Source organism: Mirounga angustirostris, unplaced genomic scaffold, assembly GCF_029215605.1.
Source record: "Mirounga angustirostris isolate CCGP_5_RB_7025 unplaced genomic scaffold, mMirAng1.0.hap1 SCAF_4, whole genome shotgun sequence".
NCBI classification, from domain to species: Eukaryota; Metazoa; Chordata; class Mammalia; order Carnivora; family Phocidae; genus Mirounga; species Mirounga angustirostris.
Window position 1 is genome coordinate 139662394 of NW_026991712.1, and position 21991 is coordinate 139684384.

The 21991-nt window shown below is 36.4% G+C and overlaps 1 protein-coding gene and 1 pseudogene across 14 annotated transcripts in view; both read left to right on the forward strand.

The window, feature by feature from the left end:
• The window catches only part of DOCK7 (dedicator of cytokinesis 7), a 219795-nt gene that overhangs the window by 46409 nt on the left and 151395 nt on the right, over positions 1–21991 (forward strand). For all 14 annotated transcript variants that reach the window (XM_054512832.2, XM_064589042.1, XM_064589043.1 and 11 more), the window contains exons 8-11: positions 6172–6238; positions 7979–8128; positions 14197–14277; positions 16861–17026. In XM_054512832.2, the coding sequence (XP_054368807.1) occupies positions 6172–6238; positions 7979–8128; positions 14197–14277; positions 16861–17026 (464 nt within the window). The remainder of the gene's footprint in view (positions 1–6171; positions 6239–7978; positions 8129–14196; positions 14278–16860; positions 17027–21991) is intronic.
• On the forward strand, positions 2640–2807 carry LOC123860759 (U2 spliceosomal RNA; annotated as a pseudogene).

Sequence of the window (21991 nt, forward strand, 5' to 3'; positions counted from 1 at the left end):
AGGTTCTATCTCTAAATGTCACATTGGGGATTAGGACTGCAACATATAAATTTTCAGGGGACAAAATTCAGTTCATAAAAGTACCCTTAGTGGTCACTCCCTATTCTTTCAGCTCTTGACAACTACTAATTTGCTTTAGGTTTCTTTAAGTTTCCCTATTCTGTATAATTCATGAAATGGAATTATATAATATGTGGTCCTTGTGTCTGGCTTCTTCCACATAGCATAATGTTTTCAAGGTTTATGTTGTAGTATATATCAATACTTTGTTCTTTGATATGGCTAATAATATTATACTGTGAATACAGCTCATTTTGTTTATCCATTTATCAGTTGATGAGCATGTGTTCTTTCCACTTTTTAAAAAATAACAGCTTTATTGAAATATAATCACATATTATGCAGTTCACCCAAAGTAGAGCCAGTATAGTTCACCAGTGGATTCACCCAGCATTCAATTCAGTAGGTTTTAGTATATTCACAGATTTGTGCAATATCAACAGTTTTAGAACATTTTCATCATCCCAAAAAGAAATCCCATATCCATTACTTTTCACTTTTTTCCCCAAGTCTTCCAGCCGTCGGCAACCACTGATCTGTCTTCTGCTATATAGATTTGTTTATTTTGATCATTTCCCAGTAATGGAGTAATACAATATGTGTTTCTTTTTGTGGCTTCTTTCACTTAGTATAATGTTTTCAAGGTATATCTATGTTGTGGCATGTATCAGAACTTGATTTCTTTTTATGGCTGAGTGATATTTCATTGGATGGATACACAATATTTTGTTTATCCATTCATCAGTTGATGACCATTTGGGTTGTTTCCACTGTTTTAGCAGTACAAGCATATGTTTTCATTTCTCTTGGGTATATACCTATGATTAGAATTGTGGTTGATTTGGTGGGGCGCCTGGGTGGCTCAGTCATTAAGCGTCTGCCTTCGACTCAGGTCATGATCCTAGGGTCCTGGGATCGAGCCCCGCATTGGGCTCCCTGCTCGGCGGGAAGCCTGTTTCTCCTTCTCCCACTCCCCCTGCTTGTGTTCACTCTCTCACTGTGTCTCTCTCTGTCAAATAAATAAATAAAATATTAAAAAAAAAAAAAAAGAATTGTGGTTGATTTGGTAACTCCATGTTTAAATTTTGGAGGAATTGCCTGCTTCCCAAAGCAGCTGCACAATTTTACATTTCCACTAGCAAGTACAGGGCTTCTAACTTGTCTACATTCTTGCCAACACTTTTTATTATCTATTTTTTGTTGAGAGTGGATGTGAGGCATCTCATTGTGTTTTGTTTTGTTTTTTAAAGATTTTATTTATTTATTTGACAGAGAGAGACACAGCAAGAGCAGGAACACAAGCAGGGGGAGTGGGAGAGGGAGAAGCAGGCTTCCCGCCGAGCAGGGAGCCCAGTGTGGGGCTTGATCCCAGGACCCTGGGATCATGACCTGAGCCAGATGCTTAACGAGTGAGCCACCCAGGTGCCCCATGTGTGTGTGTGTTCTTTTTTAAGATTTTATTTATTTGACAGAGAGACAGCGAGAAAGGGAACACAAGCAGTGGGAGTGGGAGAGGGAGAAGCAGGCTCCCCGCTGAGCAGGGAGCCCAGTGCAGGGCTCGATCCCAGAACCCTGGGATCATGACCTGAGCCAAAGGCAGACGTTTAACCTACTGAGCCACCAAGGTGCCCCTCATTTTGGTTTTATACTTACGATCTTACTGACTAATAAAGTTTTAAATTTATTATTTCTCCCTTAAAGAAATAAAATATAGAATGGATTTTCACATCATTTTGCATTCTTTAGTTTTAGTTTGGTCAGCTTTTGTTGAAAATTCTGGACCTAGAATTATATATATATGATTTCTCTATCATAAGAAAAATCCACGTTTAAAGTAAGGAAGAACTTAGTCACATTGTGATTTCAGAAAGGGTCAGAAATGATAGTTTTATTTTTGTTATCAATTACAGAAACTGATACATTTATGAAAATAAGTTTTCTTATATTTTGTTTTCCAAGAATAACCTTCCCTTTATCCTGCATGAGAAAATTGTTTCTAATATTAAGAAGACTGTGAGTCAGCAATAAAGTGGTCTAGACATTCAAGGAAACCCTACCCAGGCATGGTTAGCTGTTACAAAACTAAGAATTTCTTGGGAGCCTAGAAATGCTAAGAAATCTTTCCATAGGGGTAAGCACTCTATAGCGAATTTTTACATTGGGGCTGTTTCCCAACCCTGTTTTAATGGACTCTATAAGAGAAAGAGCTTGCACTCAAACAGGTGGAACAGACTCTTGTATTAAGTGCCTAACAGCAGATTTTATACAAGTAGTATTCTAGGTGGTAGGTATATTTATCTGTTATGACTTTGGCTCTAGCAGGGAAAATCTTAGATATGAAACAGGAAAAAACCCCCAAAAGAGTAACTGCTCTTGAGTTCGTAACCATAAGCTTATGTACTATCTGTGTGGTTCAAAAAACTCCAAGGCAAAAAACTCCAAGGCAACAATGTAATTCCAGATTTGTAGTGATATAATTATCGACAAAATTGACCATAAGTCATGATAGAGGGTCAATACATGTTGATAAAATGTTCAAAACTGTATTATGAAAATTGTATGAAAGCAAACGTGTTAAAATACACCCCACTAAAATCTCTTCTTAACAGTTTAATATCTGATGCATCCTCTAGCCAAGGACAGTATATTAAATGAATTTTTGGAACTTGGACGTGGAATGGGAGCTTGCTCCATCCATTCCCCACACTGAATGGTATTGTATTGCTTCCACGAACAGTGCGCCCTCTCGGAGGAAAAAAAACAAACACCCCACTAAAAGAAAAAAAAGCCTAAAAGAAATAAGCCAATATTTTGTTAGTTGTGTGTTTTCATAGGCCTCTGAATGATTAAAAATTGCTTTTTTTTTGGATGTTTCAGAATTCTCAGCACTTCAAATAAATGAGCACTTATAGTGGAAAAGAAAAAAACCTTTTTGCAGCTTAGTAGCCACTGAGTATCTAATGCTCAAATAGTATTATTTTTTCTTTTTTAATTTTTTAAAAAAGATTTTATTTATTTGAGAGGGAAAGAGAGAGGAGAGAGAGAGAGCACAAGTGCACAAGAGCAGGGGGAGGGAGAAGCAGACTCCCTGCTGAGCAGGGAGCCCAATGCGGGGCTCAATCCTGGGACCAGGGATCATGACCTGAGCTGAAGGCAGACACCCAACTGACTGAGCCACCCAGGTGCCCCTCAAATAGTATTTCTTGACAAACTCAAGCATGCATATGTTTGGTTGCACGGGAGTAATATGGTATGCTTTTTTTGAATTTTCTGTCTCAAATTATATGCTGAATATATGAGGAGTATACATTGAAAAAGAAAAGATAAAAAAGAAAAAAACAACCACCATGGCAGTCCTTTGTATAATGGAAGAGCCTTTGAAACATTAAAAAAAAAAAAAAAAATCAAATTGTGTATCTCATTTAAAAAATTCTTGTCATGCGTTAGGAGGAGCCTTTCTTAATGTGAAACACACTGGTTTTTTCCTCAGGATTTCCTGCCTTTGTTCATCAATACTAACAATATGGATCTTTAAATACTGTTTCCAAACTATCATAAAAAAAGTTATTATACATGAATTTTATGGTGCTAAATTACAAAATGGGATTTTAATTTTCTCAGTAAGGAATGAACATTTCTCTTATCTTTGGTCCATTTTTGCTTATTTTTATCTGAATTTAAAATTTAGACGAAAATGCAAAGGGCCAAATGGAGGCAGGGCAGTTTTGAAACACTTTATGAAATAAACTAGGTATCAAGACTTAATACAAAGCTACATAATTAAGACAGTGTTGCATGTACACGTAATTCAATAAACCATCCAATGGAATAGAGCTAGATATAGACCTATATGTTCATGGATTTTTGATTTACTATTAAAATGGTACGACAGTAGTCTCCCTCTTATCCATGGATCCAGTTACCAGTGGTCAGTTGCTGTCCAGAAGCAGATGATGATCCTTCTGATGTATTGTCAAAAGGTCAATAGTAGCCTAACCCTACGTGGAAGCCTGTGTCATTCCCTTCACTTTATCTCATACATAGGCATTTTATCCTCTCATATCATTGTAAAGAAAAGGAGGATGAGTATAGTACAATAAGACATTTTGAGAGAGAGAGAGAGAGAGACCACATTCACAAATCTTTTATTACAGTATGTTCTATTTTTTTTATTAGTTATTGTTGTTAATCTTTTACTGTGCCTAAAGTATAAATTAAGCCTTATCACTGGTTGTGTATGTATTGGAAAAAAACATAGTATATATAATTTTCAGTACTGTCCACAAGATTTCAGGTATCCATGGGGGTCTTGGAACATTTTTTGCAGATAAGGGGAGACAACTGTATAGACAGTGGGGAAAGGTAATCTTTTCGATAAATTGGCAGGACAGTTGGATATCTGTTTCTCTCTGTTTCTCTTTCTTTCTCTGTCATACAGAGGGGGCAGATATTTTCAATACATTCATTTGACAAAGTGTCCATATACAGAATTCATAAAGAAGTATAAATTAATGAGGAAAATGGCAAATATGAAATAGAAAAATGGTCCAAAGGAGGATACCTATGTGGTCATAAATATATGAAAAGATGCATATTAAAAGTCCAGCGTGATACCACATACCCCCTGGAGTCATAGAGTCCGAGAGAGTGACAGTAACAGGTGTTACAGAGGTTGCAGAGTAGGCTTTGTAGAGTTTGAGCTGTGTAGACAGTATTACCAAAATCCTTATTTTGGTTTCTGGGTTGAGTCCTGCTAAAAGAGGCATCAGCAGAAGTCAGAGGGTAGAAGAGTGTGAAATCAGGGGTATTTATTTCCTTTACTCATTCCCTGTTAGGTCATGTTGATTGGTTGCCTCCTTCTCCCAAGGCCACTGTTTCTGTGAAAGGCCCTTATATATCTTTTCTTTCTAAATTTTGGTTTACAACTTCCAAGGTCTCCTTTAGGTCAAGGTTTGGTAGTGACTCCCTGCTATTGTTGTCCCCAGAGAATTGTACTCTCTGTAGTTATTCTTCCTAAATCTTGTCCAGTCTTTGTGAATCACCCACCCTTCATTGAACTCTTAACCCAATGCGAGTATGTTATCTCCTGCAAGGACTTTGATACTACTCTTAGGATAAAAAAAATGAGCAGTGTAGAGCAGGGTTTTTTTTAACCTTGGCACTATTGACTTTTTTGTCTGGATAATTCTTTTTTGTCAGGGGCTCTCTTATACAAGGCAGAATGTTTAGCCACAGCCCTAGCCTCTACTCACGAAATACCAGTAATACTCCTGCAGTAATGATAATTTAAAATGTCTCCAGACAGGGGCGCCTGGGTGGCTCAGTCGTTAAGCATCTGCCTTCGGCTCAGGTCATGATCCCAGGGTCCTGGGATCGAGCCCCGCATCGGGCTCCCTGCTCCGTGGGAAGCCTGCTTCTCCCTCTCCCACTCCCCCTGCTTGTGTTCCCTCTCTCACTGTTTCTTTCTCTGCCAAATAAATAAATAAATAAAATCTTTAAAAAATAAAAAAATAATAAAAGGTCTCCAGACATTGCCAAATGTCCCCTTGCGGGAAAATTGTCCTTTGTTGAGAACCACTGCTCTAGAGTTTTAGTTAACCTAATGTTACATATCATGTTTGATGTATGTAAATCATTGTTCTGGGAAGTGAAATTAGACATCTCAATTTAAGCATGCAGTTCTAAAATACACTTTGGCATATTCATATAATGAAAATTACTATGCCAGCATTAAAAATCATGGTTAGATTAATATTTATGACAGGGAAATATATCCATAAAATAATAAGTTGAAAAAGCAGACTACTAAGTGTACAATGTTTTAAAAAAAATCCATTCACCAAGTGCATTTATACATAGACAAAAGTCTAGATGGATAGGCCCTGAAACTTTTAATTTTGGTTCTCTTCATGTGGTGGAATTTTGTATGCTCCCATTTTCCTGTGAATTTTTTTACGTGTTTTCTTAGTTTTTTTTACATTGAAAATACAGGATTATGTAGAGGAGGTAATGGTTGATTTAGACTGAAAGATATACATGGAAAAGTGTTTCAGAAAGAAGGGGTAGCATAGATGTAGAAAGGTTAAACTCCTTTTTTTTTTCTTCTTAAAGGTTTGAAATTGAAATTGAACCCATTTTTGCAAGTTTGGCTTTATATGATGTCAAGGAAAAGAAAAAGGTAAGAGTATATTGTTTGAACATCTTTTGTCATAATCCTTGGTTTCAGAAACGTGTTTTAATTTTTTTTTTTAAGATTTTATTTATTTGACAGAGAGAGACACAGCGAGAGAGGGAATATAAGCAGGGGGAGTGGGAGAGGGAGAAGCAGACTCCCTGCTGAGCAGGGAGCCTGATGCGGGGCTCAATCCCAGGACCCTGGGATCATGACCTGAGCTGAAGGCAGACGCTTAACGACTGAGCCACCCAGGGATCCGTTTAATTTGTTTTACAAGAAAATAAGTGATGGTATTTTTTAGAATTGTTAAACATGTATCTTTTATTTTTTTATTTTATTTTTATTTTTAAAAGATTTTATTTATTTATTTGAGAGAGAGAGCACAAGCAGGGGAGCAGGGAAAGGGAGAAGCAGGGAGCCCAATGCAGGGCTTGATCCCAGGACCCTGGGATCATGACCTGAGCTAAAGGCAGAGGCTTAACCAACTAAGCCACCAGGCATCCCAAACATTTATCTTTTAAAAAGAAGATAGAAATATAATTAATTGAGACTTGTTAAATATTATCTTACTATAAAGTAGTTTAGCTGATACCTAGTTTTTATTTAATGAAAAGGGTTCCAGAAGCAAGTAGCAGAAGCAAGCAGCTTTTAGTTTAAGAAAAAGTTAATATAAGAAAAGCATTTTAGGCAAATGATGTATAAAGGATTAAAATCAATAGGAATTTTTGTTGATGTAATTTTAAAATTCACACTAGCTGAAAGATCATGTATATGTGCTTGAAATATTTTGTCTTAAATACTGCTTTAGTTTTACCGTATCTTTATTACTCTTAGAAGTTTTTCAGAGGGCTGTTTCATCCAGCATTTCTTTCTTTTTTTTTTTTTTTAAGATTTGATTTATTTATTTGAGAGAGAGAGAGTGGGAAGTGAGTGAGCAGGGGGGAGGGGCAGAAGGAGAGGGAGAAGCAAGCTCCCAGCTGAACAGGGAGGCCTTCCCTGGCTCGATCCCAGGACCCTGGGATCATGACCCAAGCCACAGGCAGATGCTTAATGACTGAGCCACCCAGGCGCCCCTCATACAACATTTCTTTTTTTTTTTTTTTAAAGATTTTTTATTTATTTGACAGGACACAGCGAGAGAGGGAACACAAGCAGGGGGAGTGGGAGAGGGAGAAGCAGGCCTCCCGCCGAGCAGGGAGCCTGATGTGGGGCTCGATCCCAGGACTCTGAGATCATGACCTGAGCTGAAGGCAGACACTTAATGACTGAGCCGCCCAGGCGCCACTCAACATTTCTTAATTTACATTCTAAGCCTAATTAATGTGTAGTAGAAACTAAGTACTTTCAGTGACTTTTGCTGTCAATATATGATAGATTTCTGCAGTGGAACTCTGCTCCAGCAGCTTGTATTTGCTAAATCAGACTGCTAAAATATATAATTTTTTAAAGACTCAATATGAGGTAATTCATTATAATAATTTTTTTGTGTACTTTATTACAGGTTACATTTCTAATCAAAGAAGTTAGGGATATAGTTCTTTAGAATATGTTTCTTGTGTATTTCCCAAATGGTTTGTATATTTCTTTTTAGTGTGATTTAGATATGTAAAGGTTGGTCATTGAAATGTATCATAAACTGTATGTTAGTATAGTGTTCTAATATCTATAATATTTTAAGACTGAGTATGCTTGATTTTTGTAAAATTTACAGATTTTAAATTTAATATATGAATGTTTTTTTAGATTTCAGAAAACTTTTATTTTGACCTTAATTCTGAGCAGATGAAAGGATTATTACGTCCCCATGTACCACCTGCTGCCATTACCACCTTGGCAAGATCAGCTATTTTTTCTATCACTTATCCTTCTCAAGATGTTTTTCTTGTAATAAAGGTGAGAATAATGTTAAATATATTTATTTGTGTAGTGTCTGTATACTTGTCTCTATTAATATCACAAGCTTGTCAGGGGCAAAGATTTTATCTTTTTTATTTTTTCATCTTAATATTTCTTTTTTTTTTTTTTAAAGATTTTATTTATTTATTTGACACGGAGAGAGAGAGAGAGAGAGATAGCGAGAGAGGGAACACAAGCAAGGGGGAGTGGGAGAGGGAGAAGCAGGCCTCCCACGGAGCAGGGAGCGGGATGCAGGGCTCGATCCCAGGACCCTGGGATCATGACCTGAGCCGAAGGCAGAGACTTAACGACTGAGCCACCCAGGCACCCCTCATCTTAATATTTCTTAACACAGTATTGGATGTATACTATAGGTGCTTCCCAAGTGTTTTTTTGAGTGGGAGCTCTGTTAGTAAGGATTCTCCGGAGAAACAGATCAGTAGGATGGAGACACACACACACAGACACACAGAGACACAGACACACACACACAGACAGAGATTGATTGCTTTTGAAGAATTGGCTCATATAATTGTGAGGGCTGGCAAATTTGAAATGTGTAGGGCAAGGTGGCAGGCTGGCGTTCAGGTAAGGGTTGATATTATAGTCTTGAGTCTGAATTCTGCAGGGCAGCAGACTGGAGACTCAGGCAGTGTTGAGAATTATTTTTTGGGAAACCTCAGTTTTTTTTTTTTAAGGCCTTCTCATAATTGGATGAGGCCCACCCACATTGTGGAGAAGCTTTACTCTGATTTAAATGCTAATCACCTCTAAAAAAAAAATCTTCACAATAACATGTAGATTGATTTGATCAAATAACTGGGCATCATAGCCGAGCCAATTTGTCATATAAAACTAACTGTCATAGGAGCCTTACTATGATTTTATCACTCAGTTCCTATAGTATATAAATATCAATATCTAAATCATCGAGGTCATGGAGCATTATGATTTGAATGTCAGCCAGTTAAGAATAAGAATTAGAAACATAGGGGGGAAAAAAAAGAGAAGCAAACCATCAGGTTTTTTTTTAGTATTATGTTAGTCACCATACAGTACATCATTAGTTTTTGATGTAATGTTCCATGATTCATTATTTGCATATAACACCCAGTGCTCATCACCACTCCTGCCCTCCTTAATGCCCATCACCGGGCTGCCACATCCTCCAACACCCCCCCCGAAACCTTGGATTATTTCTCAGAGTCCATAGTCTCTCATGGTTCGTCTCTATCAAACAGACTTTTAACTATAATGAACAAACTGAGGGTTGCTAGAATGAGGGTAGGCAGGGGGAGGGGTTAAATGGGTGATGGGTATTAAGGAGGCAGCTGTGATGAGCAGTGGGTGTTGTATGTTGGTGATGAACCTCTAAATTCTACTCCTGAAAGTAGTATTACCCTATATATTAACTAACTGGAGGATAAATAAAAACTTGAAACAAAACAGACAAAAACAAAAAAGAATAATGATTACAAATTGTAAAATCTGAATCTTATTAAGCTCCTTAGCTTAGGATAACTTGAAGAATAACTTGCCATAACTTGACCTTGACTTGAGAGAAGCCTAAAATATATTCCTTAATCATTTTACCTTTATTTATATAAAATTATCCTAAAGGTAATGAATTTTACAATAAGGTTATAAAGTGGATTGTCATGAAATGAATCCTGTTTACCCACAGGAATAATGTCCTAATTTGTGGACACATTGCTATGAATTCAGGTTAAAATAGGTCTTAGCTACAATGAACAGTCAATCCTAGAAGCAACGATTTAGCAGCAGTGGTCTCTAGAAACTCAAAGAGTAAAGTTTTAGGTATTAATACAATTGATAAATATAGTATATACAAATTCCTTTACGTGAGAATATGGTACGTTTTCATAAAATAGAACATATTTCAGGAAATGAGATGGAAAGATACAGCTGCTGCTTGGAATATTGACTGCTTGAAAATGAGATTATTTAGTGACAAGATTTGGTTGTCATGGAGGGAACAGTTAGATGGGATTAAGGATAAGAAATATCGTAAATGTTCAATATAAGTAAATAGGGATATAAATCATGGTACATTCATATGATGAGATACTACGACAAATAAAACCACAATTTGAAAGAATTTTTAGTGACACAGAAATGTGTGTGTGATATAATATTTAGTGACAAATAAGTCTGGTACAAAACTCTATTGTATGACCTCAATTGTGTAAAATACATATGTACACAAATACGTGTGTATACATAGCTAAAGACTTTCTTGTAATTTCAAAAAAATGAATAAGTTAAAATATTATTAAAATTTTGGGGCGCCTGGGTGGCTCAGTCGTTAAGCGTCTGCCTTCGGCTCAGGTCATGATCCCGGGGTCCTGGGATCGAGTCCCGCGTTGGGCTCCCTGTTCCGCGGGAAGTCTGCCTCTCCCTCTCCCACTCCCCCTGCTTGTGTTCCCTCTCTCGCTCTGTCTCTCTCTGTCAAATAAATAAATAAAATCTTTAAAAAAAAAATTAAAAAAAATATTATTAAAATTTTAAAGGAAATTTTAATTAAGGAGGTTTTCTTAAATCTTAATCTTAAATCTAGCAGGATGTTTCTGTTTCTTGAGAGGAAAAATTCCATTGATCTGTGTCTTGGTGAGTTATTGCTATACAAGTACAAAAAGAGAAAATGCCAGTGGCATGCAACCACAAGCACTTACTTAGGTCATGCATCTGAGTTCTCTGGTGGTCAGTCGATATTGGTTGTACTCTCTCTTAGGTGGTTGTGTTCCTGCAACTGTCTCTTGGTTGGTTGCAGGTCAGTGGATTCAGCTGGAGCTGTACTTCTCTGTATGTCTCTTTTTTTGCAGTGTAGCCGGGCATAGTCTCGTGGTGATTGCAGAAGTGCCAAAGAGCAGACCCACCTGCACAGGCACCTTTCAAGCCTTTGGTCACATCATACCAGCTAATATTCTGTTGGCCAAGACAAGTCATGTGACAGAACACAAAAGTCAAGGAGTTGGGATATATACTTGGCCTCTTTATTCAGAGGAATTTCAATGTCAGGTGGCAATGAGTGGGGTAAAGGAAGGGGGAAGAATTGGTGCAGTCTATCACAGTGTGAGGTACTGGAATTCTGGCTCAGCCAGGATTATTACTTCCCTGCTCCTTTTTTGTCCTGTTTAATAGCATAGTTACTTTCTGGCAAATATGTGAAGGGGTAATACCATTATTTTTGGATTGTTTATGGAAGCCACCATTTTAGAGAATAAAAACAAAGCTCATTGAAAGAAACCCATAAGTAGATGAAAAAAAACTTGGGTTGTAGTAAGGTAATGATAACAAAATAAGCTTAAAATTATTTTAATTAAATTTTTTATTGAGGTATGACAAAAGTCATAAATATATGGTTTAATGAATTATCCCCAAATAAATACATTATGTTATGACTTACCCGGGTTAAGAAACAAAATGTTAACTAGAATTCCAGAAACTGTCCATGTACCATTCACTACTCATTTTTTCTCCCCCGAACATATTTGCTTGTTTTTGAACACTATGTTTTTTTTTTTAATAAATTTTTTTTTTTTTTAAGATTTTATTTATTTATTTGAGAGAGAGAGAATGAGAGACAGCACGAGAGGGAGGAGGGTCAGAGGGAGAAGCAGACTCCCTGCCGAGCAGGGAGCCCGATGCGGGACTTGATCCTGGGACTCCAGGATCATGACCTGAGCCGAAGGCAGTTGCTTAACCAACTGAGCCACCCAGGTGCCCCTGAACACTATGTTATAGGATCCAACAGTGTGTATATTTTGTGACTTGCTACATGATTGTGCGATTAATCTATACTGCTTTATGCAGGGATTTTTATTTTTTATTTTTTTAAAGTTTTATTTATCTTAGAGAGAGGGAGAGAGCATGTAGGTGTGAGTTAGGGGAGGAACAGAGGGAGAGGGGGAGAGAGAATCCCAAGCAGATGCTTCACTGAGCATGGAGCCCGACATGGGGCTCGATCCAACAACTTCAAGATCATGACCCAGTGGAAACCAAGAATCTGATGCCTAACCAACTTAGCCACCCAGTTTTAAAATTCATTTACATTGCTTTTTAGTATTGTATGAATATATCATAATTCTCTTTACTGGTGATAGACATTTTCATTAATCTAATTTTGTGGTTTTTATCAGTAATTCTGTAAACATTTGCATTCCATGAGAATAGATACATGTATTCATTTCCGTTTAGTTTATTCTTGGGAGTAGAATTGCCAAGTTATAGAATATTTGTCAGCTTTGGTAGATGCTATCAAATGGGTTTCCAGAGTATCTGATAGTTGTATTCCCAGCAGTAGTGAAAAAGTTTCAGTTAGTTACACTTGGTATTTATCAGTTTTTTAAAAAATTGAGATATAAAATATATACAGTGAGATCTTTATGGGATACAAATCTGGAGTAAACAGTTGGGTCAATTCTTCCATATGTATTTATCTGTATAAATCACTCCTGAACTCAAGACATACAGTATTTCTGTTACCTCATTACCCTAGAGGGTTCTTGTGTTTCTCTTTATAGTGACTACCCCTGCCCTTCCACCAGATAACTAGTATTCTAACTTCTGTCACCATTGCTGGCTTCTCTTCTTGAAGTTCATATGAAAAGGAATCCTACAATAGGCAGGCTTTTGTGTCTGGCTTCTTTTACTCAATATAATGTCTGGGAGAGTCCTCTATATTGTTACGTGCAGTATTAATTTGTCCTTTTATGTATGTTGTCATGTCATACTCCTTTGCAGGATTAAAACAGTTTATTCATCCTGCTTTGACTTAAAAAATAACCTCTCTTAGGCTTTCCTGATACCTTTGGGTATATCTTTTTTTAAAGATTTTATTTATTTGACAGAGAGAGACACAGCGAGAGAGGGAACACAAGCAGGGGGAGTGGGAGAGGGAGAAGCAGGCCTCCCACAGAGCAGGGAGCCCGATGCGGGGCTCGATCCCAGGACCCTGGGATCATGACCTGAGCCGAAGGCAGATGCTTAACGACTGAGCTACCCAGCACCCCCCCTTTGGATATATCTTGCCAACAAATGCACAAAATAAATGGACATAAAGCACAGATGCTCACAGACACAGTTCAAAGCTATGGTAGTTTGATGCTGAGATGCTGAGTGTCGTGTCCGGGGAAGGAGCGTGGCGGTGCCACTCTTGCTCCTCAGGGTGTGTGCTGCCTGTATATCTGGGAACTACAAAGGAAATGTTGAATGTTATTTTTACTTTTTGCCTTTTTTAATAAAAGTGAAACTCTTTAGATTTCTTTCAGTTAGTGAAAGCAAGTATTAATGTAGGTCTTGTATAAAAGCAAAGTGGCATAATGCAAGCTTTCTAAAAGTGCGGATACTTATTTTTTTTTCTTTTTTCTTTTATTGTAAATGAAATTGTTTATTTCCTTCTTGAATTGTTCATTATTAGTGTATAGAGATACAAATGATTTTTGCATGTTGATTTTGTATCCTGCAACTTTGCTGAATTTATTTATTAGTTCAACCATTTATGTGTGTTTGTGTGTATGTGTGTGTGTGTGTGTGTGTCATATTCAGGTTTTCTGAACAAAAGATCATATCTGTAAACAGCAACAAGTTTACTTTTTCCTTTCAAATTTGGACTCATTTTTTTCTCTTTTTCTTATTTTCTGGCTCAGACTTCCAGTACTTTGTTGAATTGAATTGGCAAAAGTGAGCATCCTTATCTTGCTCCTGATGTAAGAGGAAAAACTTTCAGTCTTTCACCATTGAATATGATTTTAGCTGTGGTGTTTCCATATATGGCCTTTATTATGTTGAGAGAGCTTTCTTGTATTGCTAGTTCGTTGAGTGTTCCTAGTGTGAAAGGGTGTTGAATTTTGCCCAATTATTTTTCTTTATCAGTTGAGGTAATCATGTGGTTTTTTTTCCTGTCATTCCATTAGTGTAGTCCATTATGTTGATTGATTTTCTTATATTGAACCATCCTTGCATTCCAGGCTGATTGCTTTTTTTTTTTCTTTCTTTTTTTTTGGTGGGCGCTTAATTAGTTTTTACTTTTTTTTCTTTGACAGCTAGAAAAAGTCCTACAGCAAGGTGACATCGGAGAGTGTGCAGAACCATACATGATTTTCAAAGAAGCAGATGCCACAAAGGTAGAATATCATGCATCTCATTTTCCCCACCTTTATAGACATATAGCCCCTCCCCATTTCCCCCAGATCTCTGAGTCCAACCCTAAACACCCTTAGATTTCCTAAGTTATTATTTGGGAGAATACTATACAAAGCATATTAAGGAATTTTACTACTAATTCATTATTTTCTATTGGCCTACCCACTTTATTAGTTTCTTCTTTATTTCCTTTGTTATCTAGCTTGTGTCATATGCTGTTATTCTTTTTTTTTTTTTTTTTTCCTTAGAGGGGGGTTGGCTAGGAGCAGATGGAGTAAGAGAATCTTAAGCAGGCTTTTCTCTTTTTCTTCCTTATTTTTTCCATAATGCTTACTATGGACCCCAGTGTGGGGCTCAGTCTCACAACCCTGAGATCATGACCTGAGCTGAAATCCAGAGTCAGACACTTAACTGACTGAGCCACCCAGGTGCCCCTGTGATGTTTTAGTCTTTAAAATCTCCCTCACCCCCAAACTAATTGACTCTACAGTTTTTTTTTCTTGGAGAGAACTAAGTTAATATAGTTTAATTCCTAAATAATTAAAATTTTCAAAAATAGTGATATTTTTATAAAATAGTGATATTGATAATAAAACCTTTCATAGCAAAATAGCAGTATTCTGGAGCTCTGTCTAGTTGTGGATAATTAAGGAATATGATAAAAATAGAAAATGCAATCTTTGTTTTGCCATCAGACCACTATGTTGTAGAATTTGGATCAATTTATAAAGCAAGAGTAATTTATATAATGTTGGTACCAAATTTCAGATACCCTGAGTTAGCTACAAGAATAACAGATGAGGGACACCTGAGTGGCTCAGTCATTTAAGCGTCTGCCTTCTGCTCAGGTCATAATCCTGGAGTCCTGGGATGGAGGACCACATTGGGTTCCTTGCTCAATGGGGAGCCTGCCGCTTCCTTTCTCTGCTCATGTTCTCTCTCTGTGTCTCTCTCCAATAAATAAATAAAATCTTTTAAATAATAAAAAAAATAATAACATATGATCTTAGATCTTTGACCACATGATTTAATAGTTGAAATAGCCAGGATAGTATGCTTGAGGAATACTGGACAAGTTACCAAAATCTAGAATATGTTTTGCTTTCTGTCTTTGTGAAATTTATAACAAGAACTGAGACTTTTCTGCTGACTGAGGTTGACCTGGGTACCTGATAATGTTCTCTTATCCCTGGCTAGCTGGTTGAAATCAGGGTTAATGTATTCTGGCTTTCCCCAGGTTGTCATTTTTTAAATTAAATTTGCTGTTTTATGGAGCTCATAGTTATATTAGCAGCCTATTACATATGTGTATAAGTTGATAGAATCAAGTACACTGGATATCTAGTCTCTTAAAGCAAGATTCTATTTTGGAAGTATAATAGATAGCAATAAACAGTGCTACCATTTAGTTATCCTTCCCCCTTTTCCCAGACCTGAGTCTCAAGGTAGGACAATCATTAGAGAATACATCCTATATGGAAAGAGTACGTAGGAGATTTGATGTAGGTTTTTACTCTTGGACCATTGGTTGGCTATCACAGGCCACCTTAGTGTTTGTGTCAGGGACGGCCTGAAAGTTGGGCCAGCTTCAGGATATCTTCCCGAGAGGCACATACTGTTTGGACCATCAGTCTGTTTCTAGGATTTAGTCCCTTTGTAATAATTTTTTCTTTGCTTCTTTTATTACAGTTCTGGGCTTATATGTTATTAGCGTATTTATGGCCCCCCATTCCCACCTTACCTTACTCCTTTTCTTGCCATAAATTAAGGATTAGTTCCAAATGGCTCAACTGCTTCCATCTTTTTCAGTATAATAAAATTTAGTAAGTCATTACCTTGAATATTTAATAGTTAGCAGTTACTGACTAGAATATGGTTATGTTTCTTTTCATAAAATAGTACTTGTAATACATAAACATGTTTGGCACTTGCTCTCCTTTCTTTCCTACCAAGGTGAGAAAATCACAAAGAGAAATTTGAAAGACTTACTCTATACATGTATTTATAGAATGGGTTGAAATTATTCAGTGCTTAAGATAAATAGTGTTAGTTGATCTCTGAAAGGTATAGATTATTTTTCCATCTTTTTTTAAAAAGATTTTATTTATTTGAGAGAGAGAGTGAGCGAGAGAGAGCACTTGAGCAGGGGCAGAGGGGAGAGAGAGAGAAGCAGGCTCCCCGCTGAGCAGGGAGCCGCCCGGGCTCGATCCCAGGACCCTGGCGTCATGACCTGAAGGCAGACTCTTTTTTTTTTTTTTTTTAAAGATTTTATTTACTTATTTGAGAGAGAGAGAATGAGAGAGCACGAGATGGGGGAGGATCAGAGGGAGAAGCAGACTCCTCACTGAGCAGGGAGCTCAATGTGGGACTTGATCCTGGTACTCCAGGATCATGACCCAAGCCAAAGGCAGTTGCTTAACCAGCTGAGCCACGCAGGCGCCCCTATTTTTCCATCTTTGTTGAGAATTGAGAATTCTTACCCTGTCTTTTTATGTATTATGAAGTAGTCTTTAATTCATTTCTTTTGAGCATAATTATATAATGTATAAAGTTTTGTTTTGCAGAATAAGGAAAAATTGGAGAAGCTGAAAAGTCAAGCCGATCAGTTTTGTCAAAGACTTGGGAAATATCGTATGCCTTTTGCTTGGACTGCAATCCATTTAATGAATATTGTTAGCAGTGCGGGGAGTTTGGAAAGAGATTCTACAGAGGTGGAAATAAGCACTGGCGGTAAGAGTGTTTTATATAAAATATTTCTAAATATATAATTTTTTTCTTTTTTCTATATAGGCTTGTTTTATTTGTAGACTTTGCAGTGTTCTGAGGCATGAAGGGTTTTCTGTTTTTGCTTTTTTTCCCCCCACAGCTTTATTGAGATGTAATTTATATACTATACAATTCACCCATTTAAAGTGTATAATTCGTTGTTTTTTTGGTATATTCACAAGGTTCTGCAACCATCACCACAATCTAATTTTGGTAAAAGGCGAAAGATTTATGCGATCTGAAGAGAAACCAGAGTGTTCCCACAATCTAATTTTGGAACACTCAGCAGTAATTCCATTCTCTCCTAATCCCGAAACCCAACCCTAAATAACTTCATAACTCCTTAGTCTGTATGGATTTGCCTATGCTGGACATTTCATATCAATACAATTATACAATATGTAGTCTTTGTGTGACTAGTTTCTTTCACATAGCATAATGTTTTAAAAGTTCATGTTGTAGCATGTATCAGTATTTAATTTTTCTTTTTTTTTAGTATTTCTTTTTATTGCCAAATAATAGTACATCATGTGGCTATGCCACATTTTATTAATCCATTCATCAGTTGATGCACATTTGGGTTGTTTATACTTTTTGTTTAATATGAATAATGCTGCAGTTAAGGTTCATGTACCAGCTTTTGTGTGGACATATGTTTTCATTTCTTTATATACTAGAAATTGTTGGATCATAGGACAATTCTGTATTTCACCTTTTGATGAATTGTCAAGCTGTTTTCCAATGTTGCTGCACCATTAAAAATTCTATTAATAGTGTGTGAAGGCTCCAATTTCTCCATATCTTTGACAACACTTTTATTATCTGGCCCTTTGATTACAGCCATTCTAGTGCACGTAAAGAGGTTTGTCATTGTGGTTTAGATTTGCCTTTCCTTGATAGTTAATGATCTTGAGTATTATTTTTTGCACTGGCTATTTGTTTATTTTCTTTGGAGAAAGATGTAGTCATATCTAACTTCGCCCATTTTTTTTTAAAGCATTTTTTTTTAAAGATTTTATTTATTTATTTGAGAGAGAGAGAATGACAGAAAGCACATGAGAGGGGGAAGGGTCAGAGGGAGAAGCAGACTCCCCGCCGAGCAGGGAGCCCAACTGCGCCCATTTTTAAAATACCTGTTTTGTCTTGTTACCTAGTGGATGCTCATTTTTTATGTGGCTTTTTTATATTATTATCATCAAGTTGTAAGAGTTCTCTATGTATTCTGGATACAAATCTTTTATCTAAGGACTTGGAAATATTTTCTCTCGGTCTGTGGGTTGGTGTTTTTTTTTTTTTTTTTTTTTTATGGTGTCTGCAGCACAGATATTTTTTGACGAAGTTCCATTTTTCTGTTCTTTTGTTGCTTGTGCTTTTGGAGTTATATCTAAGAAAGCATTACCTTACCCACGATCAGGAAGATCTACCTGTGTGTTTTGTCTAAGAGTTTTATAGGTGTAGCTCTTACATTTGGGTATAATCCATTTCAAGTTACTTTTTGTACATGGTGAGAGGTGGAGGTCCAACATTATTCTTTTTACATAGATACTGAGTTGTCCCAACGCCCATTTGCTAAGACTGTTCTTTCTCCAGCAAATGGTCTTGCCATTCTTATTGAAAATCAGTTCATGATAGATATATCGGTTTCATTCTGGACTTTCAATTCTGTTCCATTGATTTATATTTCTAAGCTTATGGTAATACTATTCTGTCTTGATTATTTTAGCTTTGCAATAATTTTTGAAAGTGGGGAGAGTGGTCCTCCAACTTTATTATCTTTTTTAAAGATTTTGTGTGGGTGTGCCTATTTTGGACCCTTGTAGTTTCATATGAAGTTTAGGATCAGCTGTCAGTTTCTGCACAAAGACAACTGGAATTTTGATAGGCATTACATTGAGTCTGTAAATTAATTTGGGGAGTATTGCCCTCTTAACAATATTAAGTCTTCCAATCCATGAAATGTTTTTCCATTTATTTAGATCTTAACATTTTCCCAACATTTTATAGTTTTCAATGTACAGGTCTTGTTCTCTTTCTGTTAAATGTATACCCAAATATTTTACTGTTTTTTATGCTATTTTAAATGGAATTGTTTTCTTCCTTTTTTTTTTTTTTAAGATTTTATTTATTTATTTGACAGAGAGAGACACAGAGAGAAAGGGAGCACAAGCAGGGGGAGTGGGAGAGGGAGAAGCAGGTTTCCCACAGAGCAGGGAGCGGGATGCAGGGCTCGATCCCAGGACCTTGGGATCATGACCTGAGCCGAAGGCAGATGCTTAACGACTGAGCCACCCAGGGTCCCCTGGAATTGTTTTCCTAATTTCATTTTTAGAATGTTCATTTCTTGTGTATAGAATATTGACTTGAATATTGATCTTGTACTATGAAACCATTTTGAAAATGTTTATTAATTACAGTGTTATTTTTTTCTTTTCTGGATTCTTTAGGATTTTCTGTATACAAGATCATGTCATCTGCAAATAACAAAAAGTTTACTGTTTCCTTTTCAATCTGGATGTCTTTTATTTCTTTTTTCTTTTCTAATGATCTCATAACTAGAACCTTCTATATAATATTAAAGTGGGAAGAGTAGATATCCTCTTCTTGTTCTTGACCTGGGGGAGAATGCATTTAGTCTTTTATCATCAAGTATGATGTTTGCTGTAGGTTTTTTATAGACATAATTTAGTAGATTGATGAAATTCCCTTGTGTGCCTAACTTTTTGAGTGTTTTTATCATGAAAGGATGTTGGATTTTGGCAAATGCTTTTTCTGCCTTTGAGTTGACTTGTATGGTTTTTATCTTATATTCTTTTAGTAGGGTGTATTGCATTAATTGATTGCATTTTGGATGTTAAACTAATCTTACATTTTTGGGAGAAATCCCACTTGGTCATGGTACATAAGTTTTTTGTAGTTGTTAGAATATGTTTCTCAGTATTTTGTTCAAAATTTTTCTTCTATATTCATAAGGGATATTGGTCTGCAGTTTTTCTTTATTTGACATCTCTGTCTGGTTTTGATATCAAAGTAACACTGGCCTCACAGAATGAATTGTGAATTATTGCTTTGATTTTTGGAGGGTTTTGTGAAGGATTGGTATTTGGTTTTTGAAAAATTGGAAGAATTCACTAGTGAAGCCATCTTGGCTTTTTTTGTGGTAAGTTTTATTTAACTAAGTAGATCTTTTCACTTACTTTAGATCTTTTTATATTTTCTTTTATCTTTTTTTTTTTTTTTAAAGATTTTATTTATTTGAGAGAGAGAGAATGAGAGAGAGCACATGAGAGGGGGGAGGGTCAGAGGGAGAAGCAGACTCCCCGCTGAGCAGGGAGCCCGATGCGGGACTCGATCCAGGGACCCCAGGATCAGGACCTGAGCCGAAGGCAGTCGCTTAACCAACTGAGCCACCCAGGCGCCCTATATTTTCTTTTTTCACCTTAAGTCAGTTTCAGTACTGTTTCTTTCTAGAAATTGGTTCATTTTGTGTAAATTATCTAATTGTTGACTTACAGTTATTCATAAAATTGTAATATAATCCTTTTTCTCTCTAAGAGCTGTAGTGATGTCTCCTCATTCATTCCTGATTTTAGTAATTTGAGCCTTTCCTATTTTTTTAATTACCTATTTAGCTTATGTTTTTAAAATTTTCTTTTTGAAGATCCAGTTTTTGGTTTCATTGATGTGTTTCTAGTTTCTATTTCATTTATTGCCATTCAGCTGTTGTCATTCTTGAGTCCTTTCTCATGCTTCCTTTGGTTTTAGTTTTCTCTTTCTAGTTTCTTAAAATGTAAGTTAAGTTACTGATTTGAGAGCTTTCTTCTTCTTCTTTTTTTTAGGATAGGCATTTATAGATAAAATTTTCCTTTGAGCACTGCATCCCATATGTCTTAGGATATTGTGTTTTCATTTTCATACATTTTAACTAAATTTCCTAATTTCCCTTGCTATTTCCTCTTCGACCACTGGTTATTTGAGAGTTTGCTGTTTAACTTCCACATGTTTATGAATTTCCCGAGTATTCTTCTGTTACTGATTTATAGTTTGATTTCACTGTTGTTTGAGAACAGATTTTATGTAATTTCAGTCCTTTTGAATTTACTGTATTTTTTGTCTTATGGGTCAGTCTGCCTTGGAGAATGTCCTTTGTGTACTTGAGAAGAGCATGTATTCTACTTTTGCTTGCTGATATGTATTATAGCTATCTGTTATGTCTAGTTTGTTTATAGTTTTAAGTCTTCTGTTTCTTTGTTGCTCTGCAACATAGATCTTCAGCTGGTTTTAAATAATAGGGTTATCTTGCAAGGTCTTGGAATTAAAATTCTGTTTCAAATTCAAATGCTAATAGGGTTATCTTGCAAGGACTTTGAATTAAAATTCTGTTTCGAATTCAAATTCAAGTCAGGGACTATTACGGTTACTAAAATTTTTATTGTGTGAATATTTCCTAGCAAATGCATAGTTCCCCTGCAGCTGCTCTTCATAGCTCATCTTTGGTTTTATGCATAATTTTAGTGTAGTAGAGACTTTTTTTTACACTAGAGAAATTTTAAAAAGAGAACCGGGTGATTTAGGTATAGTGCTTCCTTACTGATCTCTCCAGAAATGAAATTCTTTTTTTTTTTTTTTTTGTTAAGGTTATTTATTTGAGAGAGAGTGAGCGTGGGGGAGAGGGAGAGACAGTCTTAAGCAGACTCTGCGCTGAGTGCGGAGCCTGACGTGGGGCTCAGTCTCACAAGTCTGAAATCATGACCTGAGCTGAAACCAAGAGTCGGATGCTTAGCTGCCTGTGCCGTCCAGGCGCCCCTCCAGAAGTGAAATTCTTACTACAGTCAATATGCTGAATAGTTTTCAACTTTAATGATTTTTTTCCCTGTGTTTGGAAAGCTGCTTGGAAACAAGTTTTAAATATTATGAAAATGAATATCATAC